The sequence below is a fragment of the Leguminivora glycinivorella genome, unplaced genomic scaffold (genome assembly GCF_023078275.1).
Source record: "Leguminivora glycinivorella isolate SPB_JAAS2020 unplaced genomic scaffold, LegGlyc_1.1 Scaffold3, whole genome shotgun sequence".
In the NCBI taxonomy this organism is placed as follows: domain Eukaryota; kingdom Metazoa; phylum Arthropoda; class Insecta; order Lepidoptera; family Tortricidae; genus Leguminivora; species Leguminivora glycinivorella.
This window is the reverse complement of record NW_025952828.1, coordinates 135,148-159,945: the sequence shown is the minus strand read 5'-3', so window position 1 is coordinate 159,945 and position 24,798 is coordinate 135,148. Positions and strand designations below refer to the sequence as shown.

The following is a 24,798-nucleotide window of genomic DNA, read 5'->3' as shown; positions in this document are numbered from 1 at the left end:
GAGGACAGGATTTTCAGGATTTATATACATAATATACAGAGTGGGGCCTGAAACAAAGGCGAAGAATTGAACCCTAGGCTATTCTCCTTATACTGATCAGCATTTGTTCGGCGAATTTTAAAAATAACTTGTATTTTGATTTTTATCACCCTTGAAAGTTTTTTCTAAGAGGTAATGTATTGCGAATTCTGTTAAGTCTAAAGTGTGACAGACAACGTCAATGACAACAATAATGGCGTACATTAAAGCTAATATTTATTTTAAGAGTTTTGAATGATTCACGGTTATTTTCATTAGACTTATATTGACCGGGGAGCTCGACAAAAATCAAAAAGGTAATCACGGTCTATATCCCGGTCAATATAAGTCTAATATTTATTTTGTATGAAAAATTAAAAATTTAAAGACTTCATAATTTTTAAAAGTCACTGAACAAATGTTGATCAGTATAAGGAGAATAGCCTACAGTTCAATTCTTCGCCTTTGTTACAGGCCCCACTCTGTATATCAACAAAAACACTATTATCTAAAAGAACGGTAACTATAATTATGTGCGAATAGATATTATAGGAGTGTACAGTGTAGCATTATACTTTATGTTGTAAGTATTTAGGTACGTACAAACAGTCTTTTTATCTAGGTCATGTTTTAGGTCTTTGTTTGTTAATTTTGCTTCAGAGCTCAGAGACAAAGGGTGGTTGGTTAATGGTTAAAGTAAGAATAAACAGTGTCTCTGTTCTACCTAAACAATGTATTTTTACGACAGAATTTTTTTCTTGGAACATTTCTGGACATATTTTATTCTACCCAGTGTATCCCCAGTTAACGTATGCAATCGTTTTTTTTAACTGTCGCAGTTGAACCTTTTGTCTAAAAAGATAAATGTTTTACTCCATATTATATTACCTAATTATTCACAAATCTTAATATAAATGTTACCTATATTAAGATTTTGTGAACAAATAATATATCGAATTTAGACAACTTATTTAAATAGTACCTGGTTTAGGCTGGTTGTCGGCCAGTTTAGCAAAACTTCGAATTCAAATAGATTTTCTGAAAAATGTATTCGACAAATCTTTGTCATTTGCAGATTTTTAGACTTAAAATATACTACACTTGCCATTATTTATTAAAATGAGTTATAAGTAACAAAGTTTTGTTTTATATAATTAAGAATATGAAAAAGTACCTATTTAGCCCGTTGTCGGCCACTTTGTTTGATTCTCAGCCGCTTGTTAATCTAGTTGTCGGCCACTGTTATTAATGTTTTCAAATGAGTCTTACATCACAAGTAATAAGATTTATTTTGAATAAAACAGTACAAATTCAAAGTTATAATGCATTACAAGTAATATAATACGGAACGTTAAAGGAAACTCTTATGTAGGTTACGATATACTAAAAAAATATTTTGTAACATCGTATAAGTTAGGAGGCGGGGGAGGTACACAAAATATTGCCAATTTCATATTAAACAGGATGGATCTATAGTTAAATCAATGTAATTAAGAAGATGCCATACAATCAATACATTGATCTCGAGCCAGACAGAATTTATTTTCTTTCAAGATTCGGGAACTTAATAAATTTTACTTTGTTTACATACGAAGTTTCCTAGGCCGAAAACGAACTTTTTATAATCCCGTTCTCGACCGCCAAATGTAAAATAAATTAAAGCACATTTTAACCAAGTTTTTGATAACAAACATGCGGCCGACTGCTAAATATAAGAAAGATAATGATAGACAAGTCATATTTTTGGATTCTATTTCTTTTACCTTTCATTTAATGGATAAAATAATCGATTAAAAGTGACATATCTCCAGCCCGTTCTCGGCCGGGTGGCCGACAACTAAATATCAATGTGAAATTGCATTTAGTTACCCGACCATCTAATTTTATTGACTTATATTAAGTACTGTGTACATTAAAATAAAAATAATATTAATTCAACTTATCCACAAAGCACATTATCCCTTAATATTATAATATCCTAATACTCACGGAAATAATATTATACCCACCTTGAAAAAAATGTTCAATAAAATTTTTTTTTACAATTTGAGCAATATCCACACTGTCTAAATTGCTTTGAGCCTTTGACGAGCCAATAAAAATGTCATCAAGCAAACAACTTAGGACATGTCAAAGGCAACTCAATTTATCTGATTATCTAACTTATTTCAATAAATACAGGAAATTTAACATTTCAATTACTACGTAGTGGCCGACAACCAGAGGTGGCCGGTAAACCGGCTAAACTACCCTACTTAACTAATTAATTTCTTCCCAACAACATAACAACATTCATTCATTATTCTATTGCGAGATTATTTTTTGAATAAAATGAGCTATTTTACGAGGTTTCGTGCGAAAGCTAGACATATTCCGTCTGGCACACTTCACCGACTCATAGCTGTGGACGAGTTTGGCATTTGTAGGAATAAACTTTAGCAAAATTTTTGCATGAAATTTGGAAGTGATTCTAAAATAGTAGGTAGTGAAGTGATTCTAAAATAGAAGGAAGAAAAAGTGACCGAGTCCACTGAAGGCCTAGGCAGGAATCGAACCCGTACAATAACATAGGATCTATATCCCAGAGGATCTATAAATAGGTCCTATAACCTTCAGCTTCCGCGGCTAACATCCTTACCACTAGACCAACCGGTTACTACAAAAAGCTCAATTCCAGTCAAAACTGTATGACCGTTTTTCAAGAACCATGCTAGATCCAAATTACTATCATATGTATCAGTTTATGATATGAAAAATGTATAATTAATTCATATTTAAATAGATACTGTAATGTTTACAAAAAATGAACATCGCTTAAGCAAATGAACTAAAAGTTCTATTTCGTCACGCAACTTAGGGCGTTGACTGCAATCAAATTGTAATTGATATATAAAAACTGTTAATCACATCAAATTAACTTAAAGTAATTAACAAAAATACAAAATGATAAGTTTGATTAACAACTACAAATTCAAATTTAGAATTAGTGTTTTGCTTAGCTGACTAGCAGAAACTAACTTTATTGATTAGACTGAAATGAATGGATTCCAATGTGGTGCGAACAATTACCTCGTTTATTGAAAAAGTTTGATGATAGGATCTGTAACTTTTGTTTTTGGTATTGCCATTTTTGATATAATAGGGTCGTTTATTGGGTCAACGACAATTCGGTGAAAGATGTTACTGTCTTAACAGCGTAAACACGATTATTAGTGACTTTTTACTATGCAGAAAACCCTGGATTTCAATACTTGGTGAAGGCATAATTTGTGTCATGTGAGATAGATGAAAACATATTTGGCGAGAAAAAAAATACAGTTTTTATATTGTAGAATGGCTGAATTGATAATTATCTACGTCTCATGTAAAAAAAAAAACTACTGTTTCCAAGGAAATCAAAACACAATAAAGATATTTCTTTGAACGGATCTCCACTAGGTACTTATGCTTATTGAGTATGATAGATCAATAGCAAAAATAAACTTCCAAAAATACTTCGTCTGATCTTGCCGTAATTTGTTCGTTACTTGTTATTATGTTACGTTTTGTTTGCGTCTGTTTCAACAATGTTATTGAGACTGGCTGATTTCATTAAGGACCTTGAGAATCTATCCCCAAATACTTCATATGCAGCAAAGTTTTACGCTAATTCAAACGTTCACTGACATCAGAATGATACTCGTATATGTAAGATGTCATTGAATGATATCTTTCAGATGACCTAAAGATATCAGTCTAAGTTAGAATTGGGGTGTGACTGAATAAAATTCATCATAGAGAATTTAAGGACTTGATCATCCGCAAATACCTCAAGAGAAGAAGAATGTTTTACGAGTTGTCTCAATAAGACCTAAATCATTATCATCTCTGATTTCAGCGTCCAGCATAAACGAGTCATGCACGTTCAACGAGCAGTGCGAGGAGGCGGTGATCATGACGGAATGCCGCAACGACCGCTGCGCGTGCAAGTACGAGATGGTTGCCGAGGCCACTGTGGACGGAGGCGTGGTGTGTCAACGTAAGTATCTGAAACAAAAAAAAATCCTCAAGAATATCTAAGAATGTTTGCTGCTCCCATGTATTGTAGTAGCATTGATCAGATCTCTGATCGGACAGCGGCGTGGTGTGTCAACGTAAATGTCTGAAACAAAACAAAATATCCCTAAAGAATCTTCAAGATTAAATATTATGGTTCTGAATAATGGTTATAGCGATCTTGAATAGATCTTTGGTCCCTACAAGTCAGCCTTCTTCACCACTGCGCTACTGAATTTCCACTTTCTTTTACGATGTTTAAGTAAGACCTGTAATGACGTTATTTGAAGTGTTGAAGATTTTCGTCATACTTCTTTCACAAAATTACATTTTACGTTTCAGCGGAAAAACAAGTGGAACTGTCGACGAAAACAATCGACCCTGCGATGATTGGCGTACTTGTCGGCATGGCGCTGATGTTCGTCATTATCTGTGTCGTGCTGCGGCTCTTTAGCAGGTATAAATATATTCTTAATAGTAAAGTGTCTTCGGTTGCCAAGATACTTACTCATGAAATAAAACTATGGAGACAGATTATATCACCAGTCACCCGTGGACCACGAATGATGTACAGTGTTCGAAACATCGCGATGAATTGTAAACTCATTATACGCGATATAATCCGTTTCCATAGTTTTATTTCATAGTACCTACATATATATTCTTGTTATATTTCATTAATAAAATGTATCAAAAATATAATAAGATCATCATTAATCATGAAGAATATGCAGTTAAAAGTAGATTATATGAAAAAATTAAGTCACCTTTTTCCACAAGTCACAGTTTTAATAAAAAAGGTGATAATCTATTTAGAAGAGCGGTGCCGTCTAAGTCACTTGCTATCGAAATTGAAGCGGTGGTGGAGTGTACCTCGGATGTACATGTACCATGAAATCCAAGAAACAATTAAAGATCCGAAGAAGCTTTGTACATTATCCGACTCAAAATGCTACATTACTCATTTGCCAGATGTAACAGTATTTTTAAAATAAAACAATCACCAATGCTATTTCAGAGCCCGATGGAGAGAGAATCGTACAATCTTCAACACGCCCAATCCTCGACTGATGAATGTTTCATTGCTGAGGGACTCCAAGCTGCTGCATTCTCAGGTAAATTATTCTTAGGCCTTAATAGAATACAGATAATGGCTGTAGGAACAACAAAACCACATAGAAAGGGGAAATTCCCACATCAGGGAGACCAACAAATGGCTCTATCTCATATTGACTTTGAAGTTTTGAAAATACTTAAACGGAGGATCAACCAATGTGATATGTATCTTGATATTCTTGATACAGTAACAAAAACATTATTAATAGTGGCTTTCATATCGTCTGTTCCATAAGTAAGTTTGACAATACACGAAACGATATCGGCACTTGCATTAAATTGCTTGACTGTAGATAGTGAAATTGCATGCGACAGCAAAATGTTCGAGCTCGCAGTAACAAAAGCAACATGCCCGCAAAACATCGATAACTAGTCGCCAACTGCAAGAGGCAGTTTAAGTTTAGAGTGGCACTTCGTAAACGTCGGTTAGCTTTTAAAAGTTTGTTTTCTACTACATATTGAGGTTTAACATTAATTTTAAAAGTATTAAACATAATATTATATATATTATAATCATCCCTTATAAAATTCTTAGTCTTTAAGAAACCACTGTACACTTATGTTATTCATAATAAATTATTTGTATTTATTTATTTGTATTTTAAATACTGGAATTAGATATTGAATAAAACTGGTTCATGACTAACTGATGGTAAAATATTTACTTAACACCAAATTGTTTACATTTTGGTGGTACATTGGTGGTTCTAAGGTCTAGGATAGTGCAGAAGGAAGGAAATATTTTATATACATCATTAAACCAAGGATATGCACCCGTTTATTTTTTGCTAATTTGATCATCTACAATAATCAGGTTTAAAAATTCACATCGATTTACTAGATTCTTAACCAACTAAATTCAAAGCTAACAAACAAACTATGCCGAACTTTCAAAATCAGATGTGGTGATACAATTTTTTGGTTTCCTGTATATGTAGATTCTACATTCTTTCTAGAATAATATGTGTTAATTGCATATGTATAATTATGTTATTTCAGGACCGCCGCGGGTCCCGAGTGAGCATGCGCCCGCCATCAAGACAGGCTAGCCAGCAGGAGCTCAGACCGCACTCACCTAGTCCAGGTATTTAGACTCATAGGTAATACAGTTTACAGTTTTTAAATTATTAATATAAGTTCACCAGAAGCTGTGTCTACATTGCAAAAAAAACAAAGAGATTTTTGAAATTGCTTTCGAGACGTTCTAATAATTATGAAAATCTGGTAGTAGAAGTAAAAATGATACTTCTATCAATTTCACTCGTCGTTTTGTTCTTTCACTTACACTGATAATCTTTAAAAAAGCAACTGTACATATAAGTAATGAAAGCTTTACTCTCGGTGATGTCTCGGTTGCAATTGATATTTGTACTTGCAATGTGGATAATGTTCTATTTCAATTTAATATTGCTAGAGATGTATTGGATACTTATCGACAAAATTATTAGATATTTACGAAATAGTTTTTTAACTCAGGTTTAAAGACTATTGCGGAATTACAGTACAGTGTGCAACACACTTACCTACCTTCTTGTTGATACTTAGCTGATCCAATATGTCTGTGATTTTGCCAATATACTAAATAGGTTCATTCAAAAGTTTTATTTTATCTTAAAAGCACACAGTAAAATAAGTAAATTAATATTAAACTTTGCTAACAGTAAATAATGCAAAGCGATTGTTATTGGTAAGTTTGCTTATATTTCAAGGAACTACCAAATATTTTACTTTTACGACACACAATATGGAATCATCCTATGACGTATCGTTTGCTCGAATCTTTTTTACCTCTGTTTAACCTTTAATTTGATCATTTTTTTTAATTTACACCTGAATTTAGAATATTTTTCATTTTGTTTCTGCTGTCGACTTTGATAACAGCAGATTTTAACGATATTTGATTTAAGATGATCCCTATTCTCATTATCTACACTAACCTTAGTCCTATCATGACAATGCTAACATTCATAATTTATTTCATCTACCAACAGCACGCCATCACCAAAGCCATCAGCTTCACCGAAAACCCTCAGGTTACTTTGAGTATATATTTTGCTTTATTTCTACAAAACATCACTCTAGAGTTTGTAGGTCACCATATTGTAAATTTTTGAAGCAGATATCAGAAAAGAGGTTCTTTATCACGACATTGTCAATAATTTTACACGAATTATTTAAAGTCTTATTGAAAACATGACTGATGATGATACGGATCAACTAAATACTTGATCGAATACTGCAGAATAATCAGATTTAGTAGATTTTTAAAAATAGATAGATCTCTTAATGTTCACATAGCTTATATGGTCAAGAACCTCTCTGTTCACGCATCACGTAGCGACATCTAGCGGCGCTACGACTGCAACTCCCGCGCAGCCCCTCTCCGCGCTCATCCTGTGGCGTCCATTCGCATCTCTATACGGCACGATTAACACCTTACTCGTTGCATTTAATATTTAAGCTTATATCGAGCCATTTTACGTAATAAACGTATATTTAAAATTATAAAATAAACGTATTCATTGAATGGACCCTGGAGACCACCGAATCCTGCACATAAATTGATCCTGCGAGCCCGGATACTGCGAGAGAAGTCTGCTCGTCGGGAAGACGAAATACCCTGGCGAGACGACACCAGCACCTCATCAGCGTCTGCAGCAGTGAACGGTCAGGTCTACCAATCCCGTCTATTCCTTTCCTAATCGAACTGTGTTAAAACAGAGTTTTTGTGCATTCCAGTGCCGCTCGTTACGCAAGTCACGCAGCTGCGATTTGTGATCTACCGCGCCCGTTTGGAATTTGTTCACGTGAGTACTTCCAGTTTCTCTTAATCTTTCGAAATGGCTGAGGGGGATGAAGCTAGTGCTAAATTGACTATTCCTTCTGGGTCAGGGTCTCCTAGAAAAAGTCAGGCCACAATTTCAGACCTCCGCAGACAAAGGGGTAATTTGAAAGGTCGACTTACGCAATTTAAAAAGTTCGTTGATTCTATTTTATCGTTGACTCCTTCTAAAGTACAAATCGCAGAATTAAAATTACGTATGCAAGCAGCTACAGAGACTTTTAAACATTTTAATGACGTTGAAAGCCAAATTGAACTTTGCTCCCCAGAATCAGAAGTGCCTGCCAATTCTGAATACGTAGAAACTCTCGAGGAGTTATATTTTAGCACTATGGCTAGCGCTAATTGTTTAATCGATAGTGTGGAGCCAAGTAACGTTGCTATTTCAAGTTGTGACCATGCCGTGAACAAGCAATTTTCAAAATTTAAACTACCCGAAATCAAATTGCCCTCATTCGACGGTTCGTATGATCGTTGGCTCGAATTTAAACATTCCTATGAAACAATGATCCATAAACACTCTGATCTCGACGCGATTCAAAAGTTTCATTACCTTCGATCGTCGTTAAGTGGTAGTGCGTTACAAGTAATTAGTGCGTTAGAATTCACGGCTGCCAACTACATTCAAGCATGGGAATTGCTTGAGATACGCTTTCATAACCCTAGGCTTTTAGTACATAATCATATTAAATCGTTGTTTAACATTTCAGGCTTAAAACAAGAATCTTCGACTCAGATACGTAAACTTATAGACACCGTGTTACGTAATTTACGCGCTTTAAAAACGTTAGATGAACCTACCGATTCGTGGGATACGTTAATTATTCATTTAATAGTGTCAAAACTCGATACGACCACGGAGCGTAAGTGGGAATCTCACATAGGGTCTATCTCGGATAAGTCGATCAATAATGAGTCTAAGAAACTTAAGCTGGAAGATCTCTTATCGTTCCTCAGAAACCGGGCGGATACGTTAGAAATGATACACTCGAATCATTCCAAGGCACCGACCGCGGTTAGTACTAAGCCTAATTACACGTCCAATAAACCTACACAAATAGTTAGTTGTGTCTCTGCTACTGTTAATACTAATAAATCAAAGCCGTTCAATAATAAACGTTTCCGAAACTGCGCGATGTGTAACGAAAATCATGCACTTTATACGTGTGCTAAGTTTTTAAATTTATCTGTCCAAGATAGGTTAAATTTAATTCAAAATAAAACCTTATGTAAAAATTGTTTACGCGATGGACATTCCTTAAATGAATGTATATTCGGTCCGTGCAAACAATGTCAACAAAAACATAATAGTTTATTGCATATCGATAGCACTGGCAATGACGATGTGTGCGTGAGGCCGTCGAGTGCGCCTGCACACAGCGCGCCGTTATCAGTGCCGAGTACATCTTCTCATAGCTATTGTGTATCAGCTGACCGCGCGCCTACAGCTGAGTGCGTAGACAGCGCGGAAAGTAGTCGGTTCGTTCCCCAGCGCCTACTTACTACTGCGTTAATAGAAGTAGCCGATGCGAACAATCAGTTCCATACGTGTCGTGCGTTTTTAGACAATGGGAGCGAACATTGTTTTATAACTGAAGCGTTACGTAATAAATTAAACGTTAAACCTATACAGTCCACTGTTCAACTCACCGGTGTTGGTGAAATAGTTACACAGACAAATCAGTTATGTGACGTAACTATTAGGTCTAAAAATTCTGATTATTCCATGTCTTTATCGTGTTTTGTCTTGAAGCGCGTAACAGCCAGTTTGCCCTCGACTTATATCGATTTAGATATTATACGTGTTCCTGACAATGTTCAGTTAGCCGATCCCGATTTTAACGTGCCTTCAGAGATCGATATACTTATCGGTTCTGAAATATTTTGGGATCTTTTAGACGGTGAAAGGATTCGATTACCGACAGGGCCGTACTTAATAAATTCGAAATTCGGTTGGTTGGTATCTGGTCCGATTAATACACGGAACTTGCGCATTAATAATCAAGTCCATTGTTATTTTATCCAATCGATTGACTCTCAACTTAAAAGATTTTGGGAGATTGAGGATATTCCTCAGGTAGATAATGTTCTTACATCTGACGAGCAGAAATGTGAGGAACTTTTTATCAATACGACTAAACGTGAAGAGGACGGTCGGTTCTCCGTCCGAATGCCGCTAAGAGAATCAGCTGATACGTTGGGCGATTCTTATACGTTAGCGAAAAATCGGTTTTTATCCTTAGAACGTAAATTAGAGCGTTTGCCGGAATATAAACGTTTATACTGTGACTTCATGCGAGAATACGAAAGTATGGGTCACATGACTCGTGTCGCCGATTATGGTACTCCAAATTACTTCCATCCCCACCATGGTGTCTTTAGGGAGGGGAGTGCCACTACAAAATTGCGCGTCGTGTATAGTGGGGCGGCCCCCACTACCACAAATAAATCGTTAAATAGCATACAGCTGCCGGGTCCAGCACTTCAAAACGATATATTTGCTATTTTGTTGCGTTTCCGTCAATACAAGTACGTTGCTTGTGCTGACGTGGAGAAAATGTTTCGGCAGGTTTTGATCCAACCAGATCAGAGATCCTTGCAAATGATTCTCTGGCGTGAAAAACCTACCGATCCATTACACGTTTATGAACTCAATACGGTTACATATGGGCAAACTAGTGCGCCATATTTAAGTCAACGCTGTATACGACAGTTAGCGTTGGAATGTGGTGATGACGTCATCGCGCGCGTCATTAACCAAGATATATTCGTAGACGATTTAATTACGGGAGATGATGATTTCCAGAATTTACTTGACATATGTCAGAAAACGTATAACGTTCTGCAATCAGGATGCTTTCCTTTACGTAAATGGACCTTTAATTGTGACGTTTCGCAGGAAAAGTCCCGGGAGCATTTTGTAAGCGAGCACACACAGAACAAAACCCTAGGGGTAGGTTGGGATAATACACGCGATGAATTGTATTATACCACAAAAATCGATCCCTTACCTAACACGTCATTTTTAAATAAACGAATAATGCTATCGATTATTTCACAGATTTACGACCCGTTAGGCCTTCTATCGCCAGCGGTGATCATTTCCAAAATTTTACTACAAAAATTGTGGTTAAGTCGTATTGATTGGGACACTCCGGTCCCTGATGACATTACATCGATGTGGAATAATTTCATAAATACGTTAAGCCGTTTAAACGATTTACGAATTCCGCGTCATGTAAGGGGCGTGCACACTGCACACACGGAATTGCATATTTTCTCAGATGCATCGTTGCATGCATACGGCGCGTGCGCTTATATTCGGACGTATGATGAAGGGTCAGATGTCACTGTCAGATTATTGTGTGCGAAAAGCAAAGTCTCACCCCTGAAATCATTGACGATTCCAAAACTTGAACTGTCAGGCGCGCTCGTTGCTGCTAAGCTTTATAAGAAAATAACAGATTCCTTAAGGTTAGTGTTCACTAAAGTTTACTTCTGGAGTGACTCAACTATAGTGATTTCGTGGTTAGGTATGTCTCCGCATCTACTGAAGCCTTTTGTTCAAAACCGTGTTACACAAATAAACGATTTAACCGGTAATGCGACATGGTTCCATGTGAGAAGCGAAGAAAATCCTAGTGATTTATTGTCTAGAGGCGTTTCTTTAGATAACTTAATTGATTGCAATTTATGGTGGAACGGTCCCACATTTTTGCATGACTCAAATTCGAATTTTATTAATGACAATATAAGTCAAAATACGACTATCGCAGATTTGCCCGAGTTACGATCGACCGCGGTGAGTTTAGTTTGCACTCAGCAAAATGAATTATTTAATTTCGACAAATGTTCATCTTACTTAAAATTAATTCGGATCGGTGCATATGTACTCCGCTTTATATTAAACTCACGCACTAACTCTGAGCGTAAACAACTCCGCCAAACCGGTCCGCTATCAGTGGACGAGTTGGAGGCATCACGGCGTATGCTAGTTAGATTCGCACAGATGCAATCATTTCCGGACGTGTATGATTGTTTACTTAAAAATAAACCGCTTAAGACGAGTAGTAAACAATATAATCGTATCTCCGGTCTTAACGTGTTTTTAGACGATCGTTATAAGTTACAAGTGATTAGAGTCGGTGGTAGATTGTGTAATTCAACAAGTTTCGATTACAACAAAAAACATCCCGTGTTATTGTGCAGTAAACATAGGTTGACGGTGTTGTTATTCAAATATGAACACAAGCGGCTGCTGCATGGCGGACCGCAGCTACTCTTATCTACTTTGCGTGAATGTTGGTGGCCGTTAGGTGCGCGAAATTTGGCAAGGAAAATCGTTCGAGAATGCGTTACCTGTATTCGAATGAAAGGTAAAGTACTTAGTCCTATCATGGGTAATCTTATTCTAGATCGTTTAGAGCCTGGTTTTCCGTTTATTCGCACAGCTGTTGATTATGGCGGGCCAATTTTCATACTTAATCGAAAGGGGAGAGGAGCTCAGCTGATTAAATCGTATATTTGTTTGTTCATATGTATGGTCACACGAGCCGTTCATTTGGAACTTGTTACGAGTCTTTCCACTGAAGATTATTTATTAGCGCTTAAACGTTTTATTAGTAGACGAGGAAAGCCTCATATAATTTATTCCGATAATGGAAAATGTTTTGTCGGGGCTGAAAAAGAATTTTCCACATTTTTAAAAAATAATACGAAGGATATAGTCGATTTTGCTGCTAATGATGGCATTAAATTCAGTTTCATCCCCCCCTATTCCCCCCATTTCGGTGGATTATGGGAAGCGGGAATAAAAGGGTGTAAATTCCATTTAAAACGGGTAGTAGGTAATGCTAGGCTAACTTACCAGGAATTCAACTCGTTTTTAATACAGACCGAAGCCATTATGAATTCCCGGCCCATTTCACCCTTGTCCACAGATCCTACTGACCTAAACCCACTCACACCTGCTCATTTCCTAATTGGTCGGCCGCTGACCTCCCCTGCCAGCGAGGACCTGACGGACGAGGAGCCATCCCGCCTATCTCGCTACGCCAGGATCGAAGCCCTCCGTCAACACTTCTGGCGTCGATGGGCCAAGGAGTACGTTGCGGAACTCCAGCGACGAACCAAGTGGAAGACGAAGAAGGACGACATAGCCTTAAACAGCCTCGTCCTAATCAAAGACGATAACCTGCCTCCTCTCAAATGGCGGTTAGGCCGAGTCACGCGTCTATATCCCGGAGGCGACAGCGTGAACCGTGTCGCCGACATACTCACGGCGACAGGGACGATACGTCGCAGCTTTTCAAAGATCTGCCCGCTGCTATCCGAGCCGGCAGACCCCAACGAATGAAGACCTTTTTGGGAGCTGGTGCTCCCAAGGCCGGGGGCATGTTCACGCATCACGTAGCGACATCTAGCGGCGCTACGACTGCAACTCCCGCGCAGCCCCTCTCCGCGCTCATCCTGTGGCGTCCATTCGCATCTCTATACGGCACGATTAACACCTTACTCGTTGCATTTAATATTTAAGCTTATATCGAGCCATTTTACGTAATAAACGTATATTTAAAATTATAAAATAAACGTATTCATTGAATGGACCCTGGAGACCACCGAATCCTGCACACTCTCAAATGTTTGACAATCATTTCTGAACAAATTGTTTAGTACAAACATGATCAAAAACTATAGTGGGCTTGAATCAAAAAGCAAGTGGGCTAGAATTGTAAAATGAATGCAATATCAAATTGGACAAATGTTGCTTAGTATCAAATACTTAGCAGTATCATGCTATAAAACCAAGCTTTTGTGAATGCGCCGGAAATAGCAATGGCTTTTCATAAGATCTACCTCATTACGTTACGTTAGACTAATACTACTGTACACCAATTTATAATGTGTAATCCAACTTCCAACAAATATTTTTGCACATTTTAGAATTGAATATTTACTCCAATATGATAAATGTTTGGATTTGGATTACAGGTCAATTCACAAGAGCTAGTATGAATGGAGCAAATGAGTGATGGAAATATTTATGCACTGTGACAGATCAATCTATTAAATATAGACTCTTGATAGTCACGACTCGACTGTATCCGAATTCCGATCATTTTGTGGCAGCTTGCGTGAATTAACCTGTATTTTCTATAAAAAGATACCTTCCATATGTGCTGTTACTAACTTCAGAAAACTATTAGATAATTTATAGTAGGTAATACTCGTACTTAAAGAACGTCAACATCATAAAAATCTTTACACGATTTTGTTATACGTATGAAGTGCATGTTAATAACATTAGGTACCTTGATTTGTCCGAGAGTATTTTTGACGTCATTTACACTTTGAAACAATATTCTGTTAGTTAGAATACAATTTCGATTTCTATCTTGACCAACCTACTTGACTAACCTAAACCTATCTTCAAAACTTCGTATAAAACATGACACACTCAATAGAACCATTAGATTGATTTGGTACCTTATAAGGACTATTAGCATGATAGTTAATTTTTGAACATGCGTTGAGTTTGGCTCAAAGCATGCCTTGGCTGATTGCAACTTACTTAGCAACAAAGTATTTGGGAATAATACTAGTATTCCATTGCTTGAACATCTTCTTGCAAACGAAATAAAAACAACGTACATAAAGCCATAAACTATACTACTTACGCAAATTAGGAACTAACATTTCAGAAAAACCTTTTTTGTGAAAAACAAGTAGAAGAACCTATGAATATAAGCAATGGGATACAGTATATACAGAAATATAATAAGACAAATATACTATAGATACAAATATTGTTTTACAGGGTCTCGGCGTGGATCAAGAGCCAGCAGTGGGCATTCAGCGACCTCTCTCAGGTCCGCCACTCTTCGATCGCCAACCACTCCTGGACCGACATCCGTCACCGTTGAAATTAGACCTCCAGATGCGTAAACTATTAACCAACCTAAAGTACCTAATAAAGTGAAAATTAAAATTAATAATATAGATGAAACGGTATCTAAACTTAAAGAAGAATGTAATCTAAACGCGTTTCTTAAACGGAATGCTTTTAATGTATTTTATAATACAGCGATTTCTGTAGCACATGCTAATATAACGTGAGAATTCAGTCCAAATGTTTACAATATTTGTGATAATATTTACCAATCGTTTAACATTAAAATTAGGCTTACAATCATCATCAAAAATAAAGACTTTACTATTAGCAATAATAATCGTGCACTGTATCTATACGACAGCCACTTAAAAAAGTGCCTCTAAATCAAAATGCATAAAGGTTTCTCTCATGAAAATAAAAATTATAGAAGTAGATAAAATATAAAACACAAACATAGAAGTAATTTTCACTATAAACTAGATTATGAAGTATAACCACATACAAATCAACAACTTAATTTTCACAATTCAGATAAGTCACTTTAGATCTATAGCACAATCCAACGATATTTTTAGTGTTAAGTATAGTTTTAAAGATTAGCTTTTTTAGCGTTAGTATGACCGCTTTTTGCCAACATTTGTAGTCTTATAGTTAAATTAGTTTATTATTAATACGTAAGCAGGATGTAGGTATCGATAATTTCACATTTCTCTTCTTTTGGATTCCACGTAAGTGAATGCTAGATTTGTGATTCTATGCCTTAGGGTGTTAGCTTACTAAAGTTAAAGGTAGTAGGCGATCGTAGAAGTAAATATTTATTTAAAGGGACCATCTCCTTGACAGGAATGATCTGAATTTTGAATTAGGATGGACTTAGCTTAGTGATGGAAGCTTCGCTTTCTACATCTATTACTACTATAAGATTATACGTAGCTTTAACTTGACGAATGTCGCTTTAAGTTGTGGTTTCATCGAGAGAGAGAGAGTGTTGTGAATCGAAGTTGTTTTTTTCTCATTATTTCTCTTTTTATATCTTAACCTAAAACTTGTGTAAATCGGGGAAGTTTACACATTCTAAAACTTATGTGCACATTGATGCTTTGACCAAAATATAGGTAAACGCAAACGCACAAACGTCAGTGGTTACCATAGTAGACGTTTCATCTGATATAATTATCACTTAAATAAACAGTGTTTAAAATAATAGCAAAGTTGTACTCATCTTCATCAAAAATGTGGGATCTACTTCAACTATGGGGAAAAGTTGTCGTAGAATACCACATACCTCTTCGTGTTTTGGTAATGCAAGTAAATTATGGACTAAGCTATCGTATCTAATAAAATGTGCTCACGTCATGAAAGTAATATTTCTAACACTGTTCTAGTTATATATACCTACTGAAATTATGCTGTAATTTAAATATATAAACTTTTATTAAAACCTATACTTCCGAATTTGATTTTCAATTGAACCCCATTTGTCATTTTCAGGTAGAATGTCCCAAGATTTCAAAGCATATTGGCAAAGAGATTATATTTAATTGCCACTAATGTAAACAGTTTTGTAAAATACAATTAGGGTGCATTGGGATAGCTTCGAAGCACAAAATGGAAATGATGGTGATTTTTATGTGACTTTAAAAGTTACCCCAATGCACCCTATTTCATTAAATCCTCAAGTCCAAAATATTAAGTATCACGCTCTTATTTATGTGGATGCTGGCGTTCAGATAGCTTCTTATTATAGACACAAGGTGTGTTTAGTACAGCTACGTAAACTCATTATTTGATTTTAAACTTTAATGACCGTTTTAAAATAGTTTAATAGTCTTGCAGCGACCTCTAGTGTCATTTGTTGTGAACGCCGTCAACGATAGTATGAGAAAATAGCAAGAAACAAGTGAACGTTGCTGGCACTGTTGTTAGTTCTCTGAAAGATCACTAGGTGGCACTATGATAAAAATATTTCAATGTAATACAGAACGAAAAACATAAAAAAGTTATTTACAATTGGGTTTACGTTTTGACCTTTAAATGTCAAATCATTTTTTATTATCCCATAATAATTGCTTAGTTTGGGTCTAGGTTGATCTCAGTGTAACTTGTTCCTCAATATTTATATTTATGTATATTCCATAGAGGAATACGTAAGGGAAGAGTTGTAACTCCTTACATCAGTAAATGCGGGTAGTGACATCTAGCGACAATCACACGTCAACCACGCGTCAAATAGTGTAAATTATCAGTACTGCTACTTATCGATAGATGTCGCGACGAATGATGAGTCTAATGCTCACCAATTCTTAGCTAATATTACAATAGTATTAATCAGTATTCTGTTTTCAATTCCCTCTGCTTGTAATATAAGTTGTCAACTCTTTTAATATTATTTTTGGCAGACGAGATACTGTTGACACCTAGTATCGAGTAGTGGTACTGATAATTTACGCTACTTGACGCGTGATTGTCGCTAGATGTCACTACAAATAACCCGCAGTTACTGATGTATGGAGTTACAACTTACTTATTCCTCTATGGTATAGTCATAATAGTCTACTAACGAAGTGAACTCATTATTGAACTATTACACAAAACTGCCGTGTCACGCCTATCTCATGTAACTCGAAAAACATAGTTTTGAGTAAAATCAGTTTAAAGTTTTTTTTGGTAATTCGATCTGCATTCAATACTGGTGTAGAAATATAAAGAAAAAACTACACAGTTACATTGTAGTAAGTGTAATGCTGATGTAGATGCACAAAAAAACATATTTTTTGGATATATTTAAAATTATAGGCTATATAGTAGTTAGGCACGACAGGCTCCCCATACAAAGTCTGTTTTGCGACGTCTTGTAACTCAAGTTACAGTAGTTGGGCACGACACGTTATTATTATTATTTGGAGCCCGTCGTGTCCCACTGCTGGGCAAAGGCCTCCCCCCAATTTTTCCACTGATCTCTATCCAGTGCTATGTCTGACCATTCCTCCAAGAAGGAGTCCAGTTCATCCCTCCATCGCCGGCGGGGTCTGCCGGATCCCCGATCAGAGTTTTCGGGCTCCCACACTGTAGTGAGTTTGGCCCACAACTCATTAGGCATTCGGCAGACGTGACCAGCCCAGTCCCATTTTAACTTGGCCGCCTTCCGAGCTACATCGGCGATTTGAGTTTTAGAGCGTAGCGTGGTGTTCCGGACTCGATCCACCAATTTGACACCTAGTATGCTACGCTCCATGGCTCGTTGGCAAACGACACGTTAACTAAAATATTTTTCTCAGTTGGCTTAGATACAAGTTTATTGTTGTAGTAATGTTGTAATTCATTCAATTAATAATTATACATCGTGTTTTTTTCGTTTCCCGTTAAATTCAACACATAGTTAGGCCCATTAACAGAAAACACGCAGTATATAAAAAATAAATTCTTTTTCGTTTTCATACATAATAAATTAATTAATTCGTGTTAATTGTCTGACGGCACATGTCAAAACAAATAACATTAGAAAGTGGTAAATGTTGAACCACCCGAGTTCAGTAGTTTAATTATTTTTTGTGAATAAGAGTTAATACAGCAGTTTCTTAAAAAAATGTATTTGACCTAATAAACAAACCTTCCCTTAAAGTTGTCGGAATTCAATAAAAGCACGTTGTATATAGTATTTGAATGTTTGATCAGATAACTATATAGGTATGTAATCTAGATCACATCTAGATCTAGCCTTAATAAGATGTTAAATTTATATTTATTACGTTCTTATAAATTACGGCATAAACTTAACAAAGGATTGTACTACTGACCTAAATTGTAGATAAACAGTGCACCTTTTTTGTTAGCAGGTTGACCCAAATCTTTTGTTATCTATCCGTACTATTGTTTAGCGAAATATGGGTCAGTGACCTCCTTATTACTACTGGCCTAGTAACCCATATTCAACAATACAATGGGATGGATAGATAATAAAGAAAGGAGCAATGACTCGTAAGCTGTTGCGTTTTTTGTCCTGTTCCAGTTTTTGTTTGCATGTTCTCTTGCTTAGGCTAAGCAAGAGAACATGCAAACAAAAAGCTAGCTAAGCAGCTTAGCTAACTTTTTTCGAAGATGATGACAAAACGTGTTATCAGATCTCCGAAATGACTTTTTATGGATTTGAACCTTATTACTATCATGATAGTTGCTTTTTAACCCCCGACGTAAAAACGAATGTATGTCTGTCTGTCTGTCTGTCTGTCTGTCTGTCTGTCTGTCTGTCTGTTTGTCTGTGTGTGTGTCTGTCTGTGGCATCGTAGCGCTCGAACGGATGAACCGATTTTGATTTAGTTTTTTTTTTTGTCTGAAAGCTGAGTTAGTCGGGAGTGTTCTTAGCCATGTTTCATGAAAATCGGTCCACTAGGTCGCGGTCGGGGGTTTTTTCAAAATTTTAATTTTGTGGTTAGGTTATTAACTACACTGAGACTAAAACCGCGTGCCGTTTACGGTATCTAGCTTCTTATCATATCGATAATATATTTGTCAATATTTAATTTTTTCAATCTCTTTATTTTGCCACAAAAAATTCTATGTCTGCCTATAAAGGCAAAGTCTTCTATGACTGCCTATAATATAAGACTAAGTCTGTCGTGCCTAAGTACTGTAACTGAGTTCCATATTGCTCGATGCGTAAAAGGCGTGTCGTGGCTATCTACTGTAACTGTTAGTTACGGGAGATAGCCACAGCTCACTAGGGCAAAAACGGAGTTACACGAGTTTAGTGACAAGCTCGTATGAGGAATTGGTAAGAGATTTATGATTTTTTTTTCACTCGGTAGGTAAAGACTTTCATAAAAACACGAATTAAACTTGTTACGCGTATATCATGTAACTCAAGTTACATGACATAGGTATGACACGGCAGAAAAGTAGGTACATATGATAGTGATTTCGTTAACTGTAATGTACACTAACAAATACATAAACCCACAGTAAAAGTTCACTGAAAACTAATGTTTTGACGTATAAAATGGCTTTAATGCTTTATTCATGTCCACTATTATGATAACATTACCCCAGATGCACGGGCCGTACGTTAGCATGGAATACACATAACAAAGGTAAACTGCGGAGTGATTCTAAAATAATATTATTTCTAACTTCATTTTACCAGTAATGTAAATATTTTCTAGCTACGTATATATTACAGGTTGTCCCAAGACTATGGGACATGAACGGAAAATACCTTAAATATCGTAGATAGGGTATTTTGCTAAAAGAAGACTATATTTTATTTTTAAAACTAAGTAAAACTGCATTCATAGATTTTTAAATAATTACATGGTTAAACCGGGAATCAAACCCGCTACACGAGAAAAAAAAAACATCCTGTAACTTTGTCATACCGATCGATAGGCTTTATAATAAGGATTATTTTTCTCTAAATAACATAGTGTCGGACATAAGAGGATGACCATGAATTTTGTCCATACAATATTTAAAAAAAAATCTTTGAATGCCGTTTTACCAAAATTTAAAAATAAAATAAAGTCTTCTTTCATCAATATATCCTATTTGTAATATTTTAGGTACTTTCCCTTCATGTCCCATGGTCTTGGGACACCCTGTATATATATGAAAGTTTTTTAAAGTTTGCTACACTATTAGGTAACTTGATAGTAAAAAAATGACTTTAAAATGTTTAGAATAACATTTAAAAGAGAGAACAATTGTATGTATGTATGTATGTATGGTATGTATGTATGTATGTATGTGTATGTATGTATAAACTCTTTATTGTACAAAACACAAATATGACACAGGATAGACAGTACAAAGGCGAACTTGAGGCGAATTGTGAGGCGTTTCTGTATTTTTTTTTGCAATAATAAAGTTGATAATTTTGATTCCAATTGAATTTAATTGGATTCGATTCTAACTTGAACATAATTATACTTATATAGCTCTAGACCCAATATAATTTAGATCGAATAGGTCACTGTCAATAGTCACGTATTCGTGAATCCGATATCCTATCTAGAGCTAATATTTGACATATCTGAACATGAACATCAAATCATTGTTCAGTTCTGTAGTCATTAAAAAACACACAACAATTTACTTTGTTTAACGCTAACTTTTCGGTGAAGGAAAACATCGCGAGGAAACCGGACTAATCCCAATAAGGCCTAGTTACTCTTCGAGTTCGAAGGTCAGATGGCTGTCGCTTTCGAGACTAGTGCCTACGCCAAATATTGAAATTAGTTGTCAAAGCGGACCCCAGGCTCCCATGAGCCGTGGCGAATGCCGGGATACCGCAAGGAGGATGATGATCAATTTGTTAAAAAACCGGCCAAGAGCGTGTCGGGCCACGCTCAGTGTAGGGTTCCGTATTTTTCCGTATTTTTCTCAAAAACTACTGAATCTATCAAGTTGAAAACAATTTTCCTACAAAGTCTTTATAAAGTTCTACTTTTTTGTTTTTTTTTTTTTCATATTTTTTAAACATATGGTTCAAAAGTTAGAGGGGGGGGACACAATTTTTTTTTTCCTTTAAGAGCGATTATTTCCGAAAATATTAATATTATCAAAAAACAATTTAAGTAAACCCTTATTCGTTTTTAAATACCTATCCATAATATATCACACGTTGGGGTTAGAATAAAAAAAAAATCAGTCCTCACTTTACATGTGGGGGGGGGGGGGGGGGGCGTAACAAAAAATTTTTTCCATTTTTTATTTTACCACTTTGTCGGCGTGATTAATATGCATATTGGTACTAAATTTCAGCTTTCTAGTGCTAACGGTCACTGAGATTATCCTGATTATCCGCCACAGACATGGCGAAACTTATAAGGGTTCCTAGTTGACTACGGAACCCTAAAAAAGGGTAATTGTATAAAAAATCCCTCCAGATATAACATAAGATAAGATAACACTGAAAACGAGGTAGAACTTTGAATATAACTTCATATAAAACAGTGCTCCAGTCTACCTTATGAGTGTAAAGTGCCCCAGTTGGCAGTTTATTCTTAAGCTTCCTGCATTGCGCTCGCGGCTTGTTGACACTGCGCTGTTTGTGAGCGCTGATAGTGATGGGACGCTTCTAAAAACAATTCTATACTTGATTTATATCACTACTAGCTTTTACCCGCGGCTTCGCCCGCGTAATAAAAGTATTCATTAAGATTTTCATTTGGATCCTTAGGTTTCTCTGTAGGTATATTTATCTGCGATTATTTCGATTGCACATAATACTTTTGCTTGCAATGATTGTAGAAATATTACACATCGACCACAGCGTAGGTAATTCTATATACGCTGGGGAAACCTTTATAAACATCCCACATAGCCCGTATTTCGACACTATGATCGGTGGGTAAAAAGTACTTTTTTCTATTATCCCTTAAAATTTTTTACATTTTGCTTATACTTATCGCAAACGTAATCTTCAAGCAAGCAAACAACGATCGTCTTAGAGCAGTTAGAGCACATTGATTGTAAGAGACCGCCGACCGATTATACGTATCCCTCTAACGATACGCATATTATCCGTATCCGTATCCGTATCCGTATCCGTATCCGTATCCGTATCCGTATCCGTATCCGTATCCGTATCCGTATCCGTATCCGTATCCGTATCGCTATAGCTATCGCTATCGCTATCGCTATCGCTATCCCTAACCCTATCCCTATCCCTATCCCTATCCCTATCCCTATCCCAATCCCAATCCCTATCCCTATCCCTATCCCTATCCCTATCCCTATCCCTATCCCTATCCGTTATCAAGATGTTCAATGATTTCTTATCAAATGCTAAAATATAAAGTTTCATGGTTTTATCTTTTAAAATTAAGAAATCCCATACAAACTTTCAACCTCTTTTTCAACCCCTTCATCCCTTTTTTTCGAAATAAAAAGTAGCCTATGTTCTGTCTCAGGGTATAAAGATTGTCTGTTCCAAATTTCATCAAAATCGGTTGCGTGGTTTAAGCGGGAAAGCGTAACAGACAGACAGACAGAGTTACTTTCGCATTTATAATATTAGTATGGATGGATATGGATAGTATGGATAGTATGGATAGTATGGATGGATTAGGTTTTTGTGAGTCGACGAGTACGATACGAGTTGAATTGCGGAGTAGGCGAGAGTCTGGCAACCTGACACTGCAATGTCACAATTTTCGTTTTCTTGCAACCCCTTATTTGCCAGGTTTCGTGTGCTTTTTGGGATACAGGTGTGATTGTAATTTGTATGTATGATTTTCATGTTAAATATTGCTAAAATGGCTAGTTTCAATAGTTTTGAGAATGAACTTTTAGATTTTTCAAGAATGAACGGAGTTACTAGTGAGCTGGCCACACTGAGATAGGCGTTCGGATATAGACTATCTTGTTACTTCTACAGCTGGGCATTTTGAGAATTTGGGACACCCCAATTAGCGTAAGTTGTTAACAAAAATAGGCTACTAGACTCGTATCGAATTTAGCACATCAAGTTATTGTTTTATGTAGTATTTGACTTAAGAAATCAATATTTATAGCTTGCGGGCATTAAAAGTGCGTGATGACTGCGTATTTTTATTTAAACATGTGTGTATGTTTTTTTTAAATTATGGACTCCGAAAACGGTGTTGGCCAATGGAGTGACGTCACATAATTCGGATCAACTATGGAAATTAGAGGTAGTAATCTGATCTCCATAGAAGCAACCTCTATTGTATTAAAATTCATAGTCGTTGACGGGTGTGACAATGTGAAATATTTTTTACTAAATATACTGACGTCATGTCATAGATATTCTATAGATTAATATGGCTAATGCTGTTTTTGCCTGATCACGTAAAAGTAAACTTTAAATAATTTTTTGCGGGTTTTTAAGTCGTAATAAAATATGGTACTATTTTTTTTCGTTTAATTAGACAGTAATTAATAATATAAGACATACTTTGAAAAAGGGTTAAGTAACCTAATACTCGCAGTCAGTTTTGTGACGACAATTAAGCATACAATCTGTCAAAATGTACTTTTTTCACATTCTGAATGTATATTATTGCTTAAAGTTTATGTAATTAACACAAAAACAATATTTTTATAGAAATTTCATGTTTAATTATCGTCACAAAACTGACAGTGAGTTAATTTGTTACAACTTACGCTAATTGGGGGGTCCCAAATTCTGAAAATGCTCAGCTACAAGATTGTAGGAAAAATTTTATATTATAATTTAAAGAATAAACGAAGTAATTAACATGTCCATGGTTTGAAGGCGTTGTTACCATTCTCCACACAATAATATACTTTTTCGTGACGTTTACTTCTGTTGAGGGAGGGTATGGTAAAGCATGACGAGCTTTGGTTGGACCAACTCAAGCAAAAGCGTCTCCGTCGAGCTGCTGACCCCAGGAGTCAAGGCACATTTATTTGTGATCGATGCGGCAGATAATGCCGGCCCGCCATTGGCTTGTACAGCCACCACAACCGAATAAATACAGAATACCTACCTCTTACTTAGTCGCTGCAAGTGCTGCAACTATCATCTATCTGGAAAGATGCCGTGATCAATGATAATGATGATGACTTCTATTGAGCAATGTAATCTAAAACATAAAAAAATCATAGTAGAGGAAAAGGCTAAATGTTATCTACTTTTCGCTCAATTTATCACATCACTAGTTCCCCGTGTACATGTGGGCGGAACACGTGTACCCGAATTATTTGCAGTTCCTACCTTGAGCCTTTTCTTGTCCGAGATTTTTGGTTTACGTCATAAGGAAGAATAATGAAAAGATTGTTCTGTTGCTGGGTTGTATTGAATAAAATTGATGTTAAATATCTCATTATTGTAGGCCTGTGATATTTGCCAGTCGCTTTTCGGTGAAGGAAAACATCGTGAGGAAAACGGACTAATCCTAATAAGGCTTAGTTA

The 24,798-nt window shown here is 36.1% G+C and overlaps 2 protein-coding genes across 6 annotated transcripts in view; both read left to right on the top strand.

Moving 5' to 3' along the window:
- LOC125242014 overlaps positions 1-16,358 on the top strand; it is a 121,273-nt gene extending 104,915 nt beyond the window's left edge. For 2 of the 5 annotated variants that reach the window (XM_048150714.1, XM_048150715.1), the window contains exons 4-9: positions 3,896-4,036; positions 4,396-4,510; positions 5,072-5,168; positions 6,169-6,253; positions 7,161-7,202; positions 14,829-16,358. In XM_048150714.1, coding sequence (XP_048006671.1) covers positions 3,896-4,036; positions 4,396-4,510; positions 5,072-5,168; positions 6,169-6,253; positions 7,161-7,202; positions 14,829-14,956 — 608 coding nt within the window. In that variant the 3' untranslated portion in view covers positions 14,957-16,358. Of the gene's footprint in view, positions 1-3,895; positions 4,037-4,395; positions 4,511-5,071; positions 5,169-6,168; positions 6,270-7,160; positions 7,203-14,828 lie in introns of all 5 variants that reach the window. The other 3 variants (XR_007178814.1, XM_048150716.1, XM_048150717.1) reach the window with 3 other exon arrangements.
- On the top strand, positions 11,231-13,596 carry LOC125242013. The gene is made up of 2 exons (XM_048150713.1): positions 11,231-12,387; positions 12,952-13,596. The coding sequence occupies exons 1-2, from the start codon at positions 11,547-11,549 to the stop codon at positions 13,365-13,367; spliced, it is 1,257 nt and encodes a 418-aa protein (XP_048006670.1). The 5' UTR covers positions 11,231-11,546; the 3' UTR covers positions 13,368-13,596.
- Positions 16,359-24,798: the final 8,440 nt, after the last annotated feature.

Coding starts and splice junctions, on each gene's coding strand:
- LOC125242013 (XM_048150713.1), top strand. CDS start 11,547: ATGTCTCCGCATCTACTGAAGCCTTTTGTTCAAAACCGTGTTACACAA. Junction 12,388..12,951: donor TACCTGTATTCGAATGAAAG/GTAAAGTACTTA, acceptor CCTTGTCCACAG/ATCCTACTGACCTAAACCCA.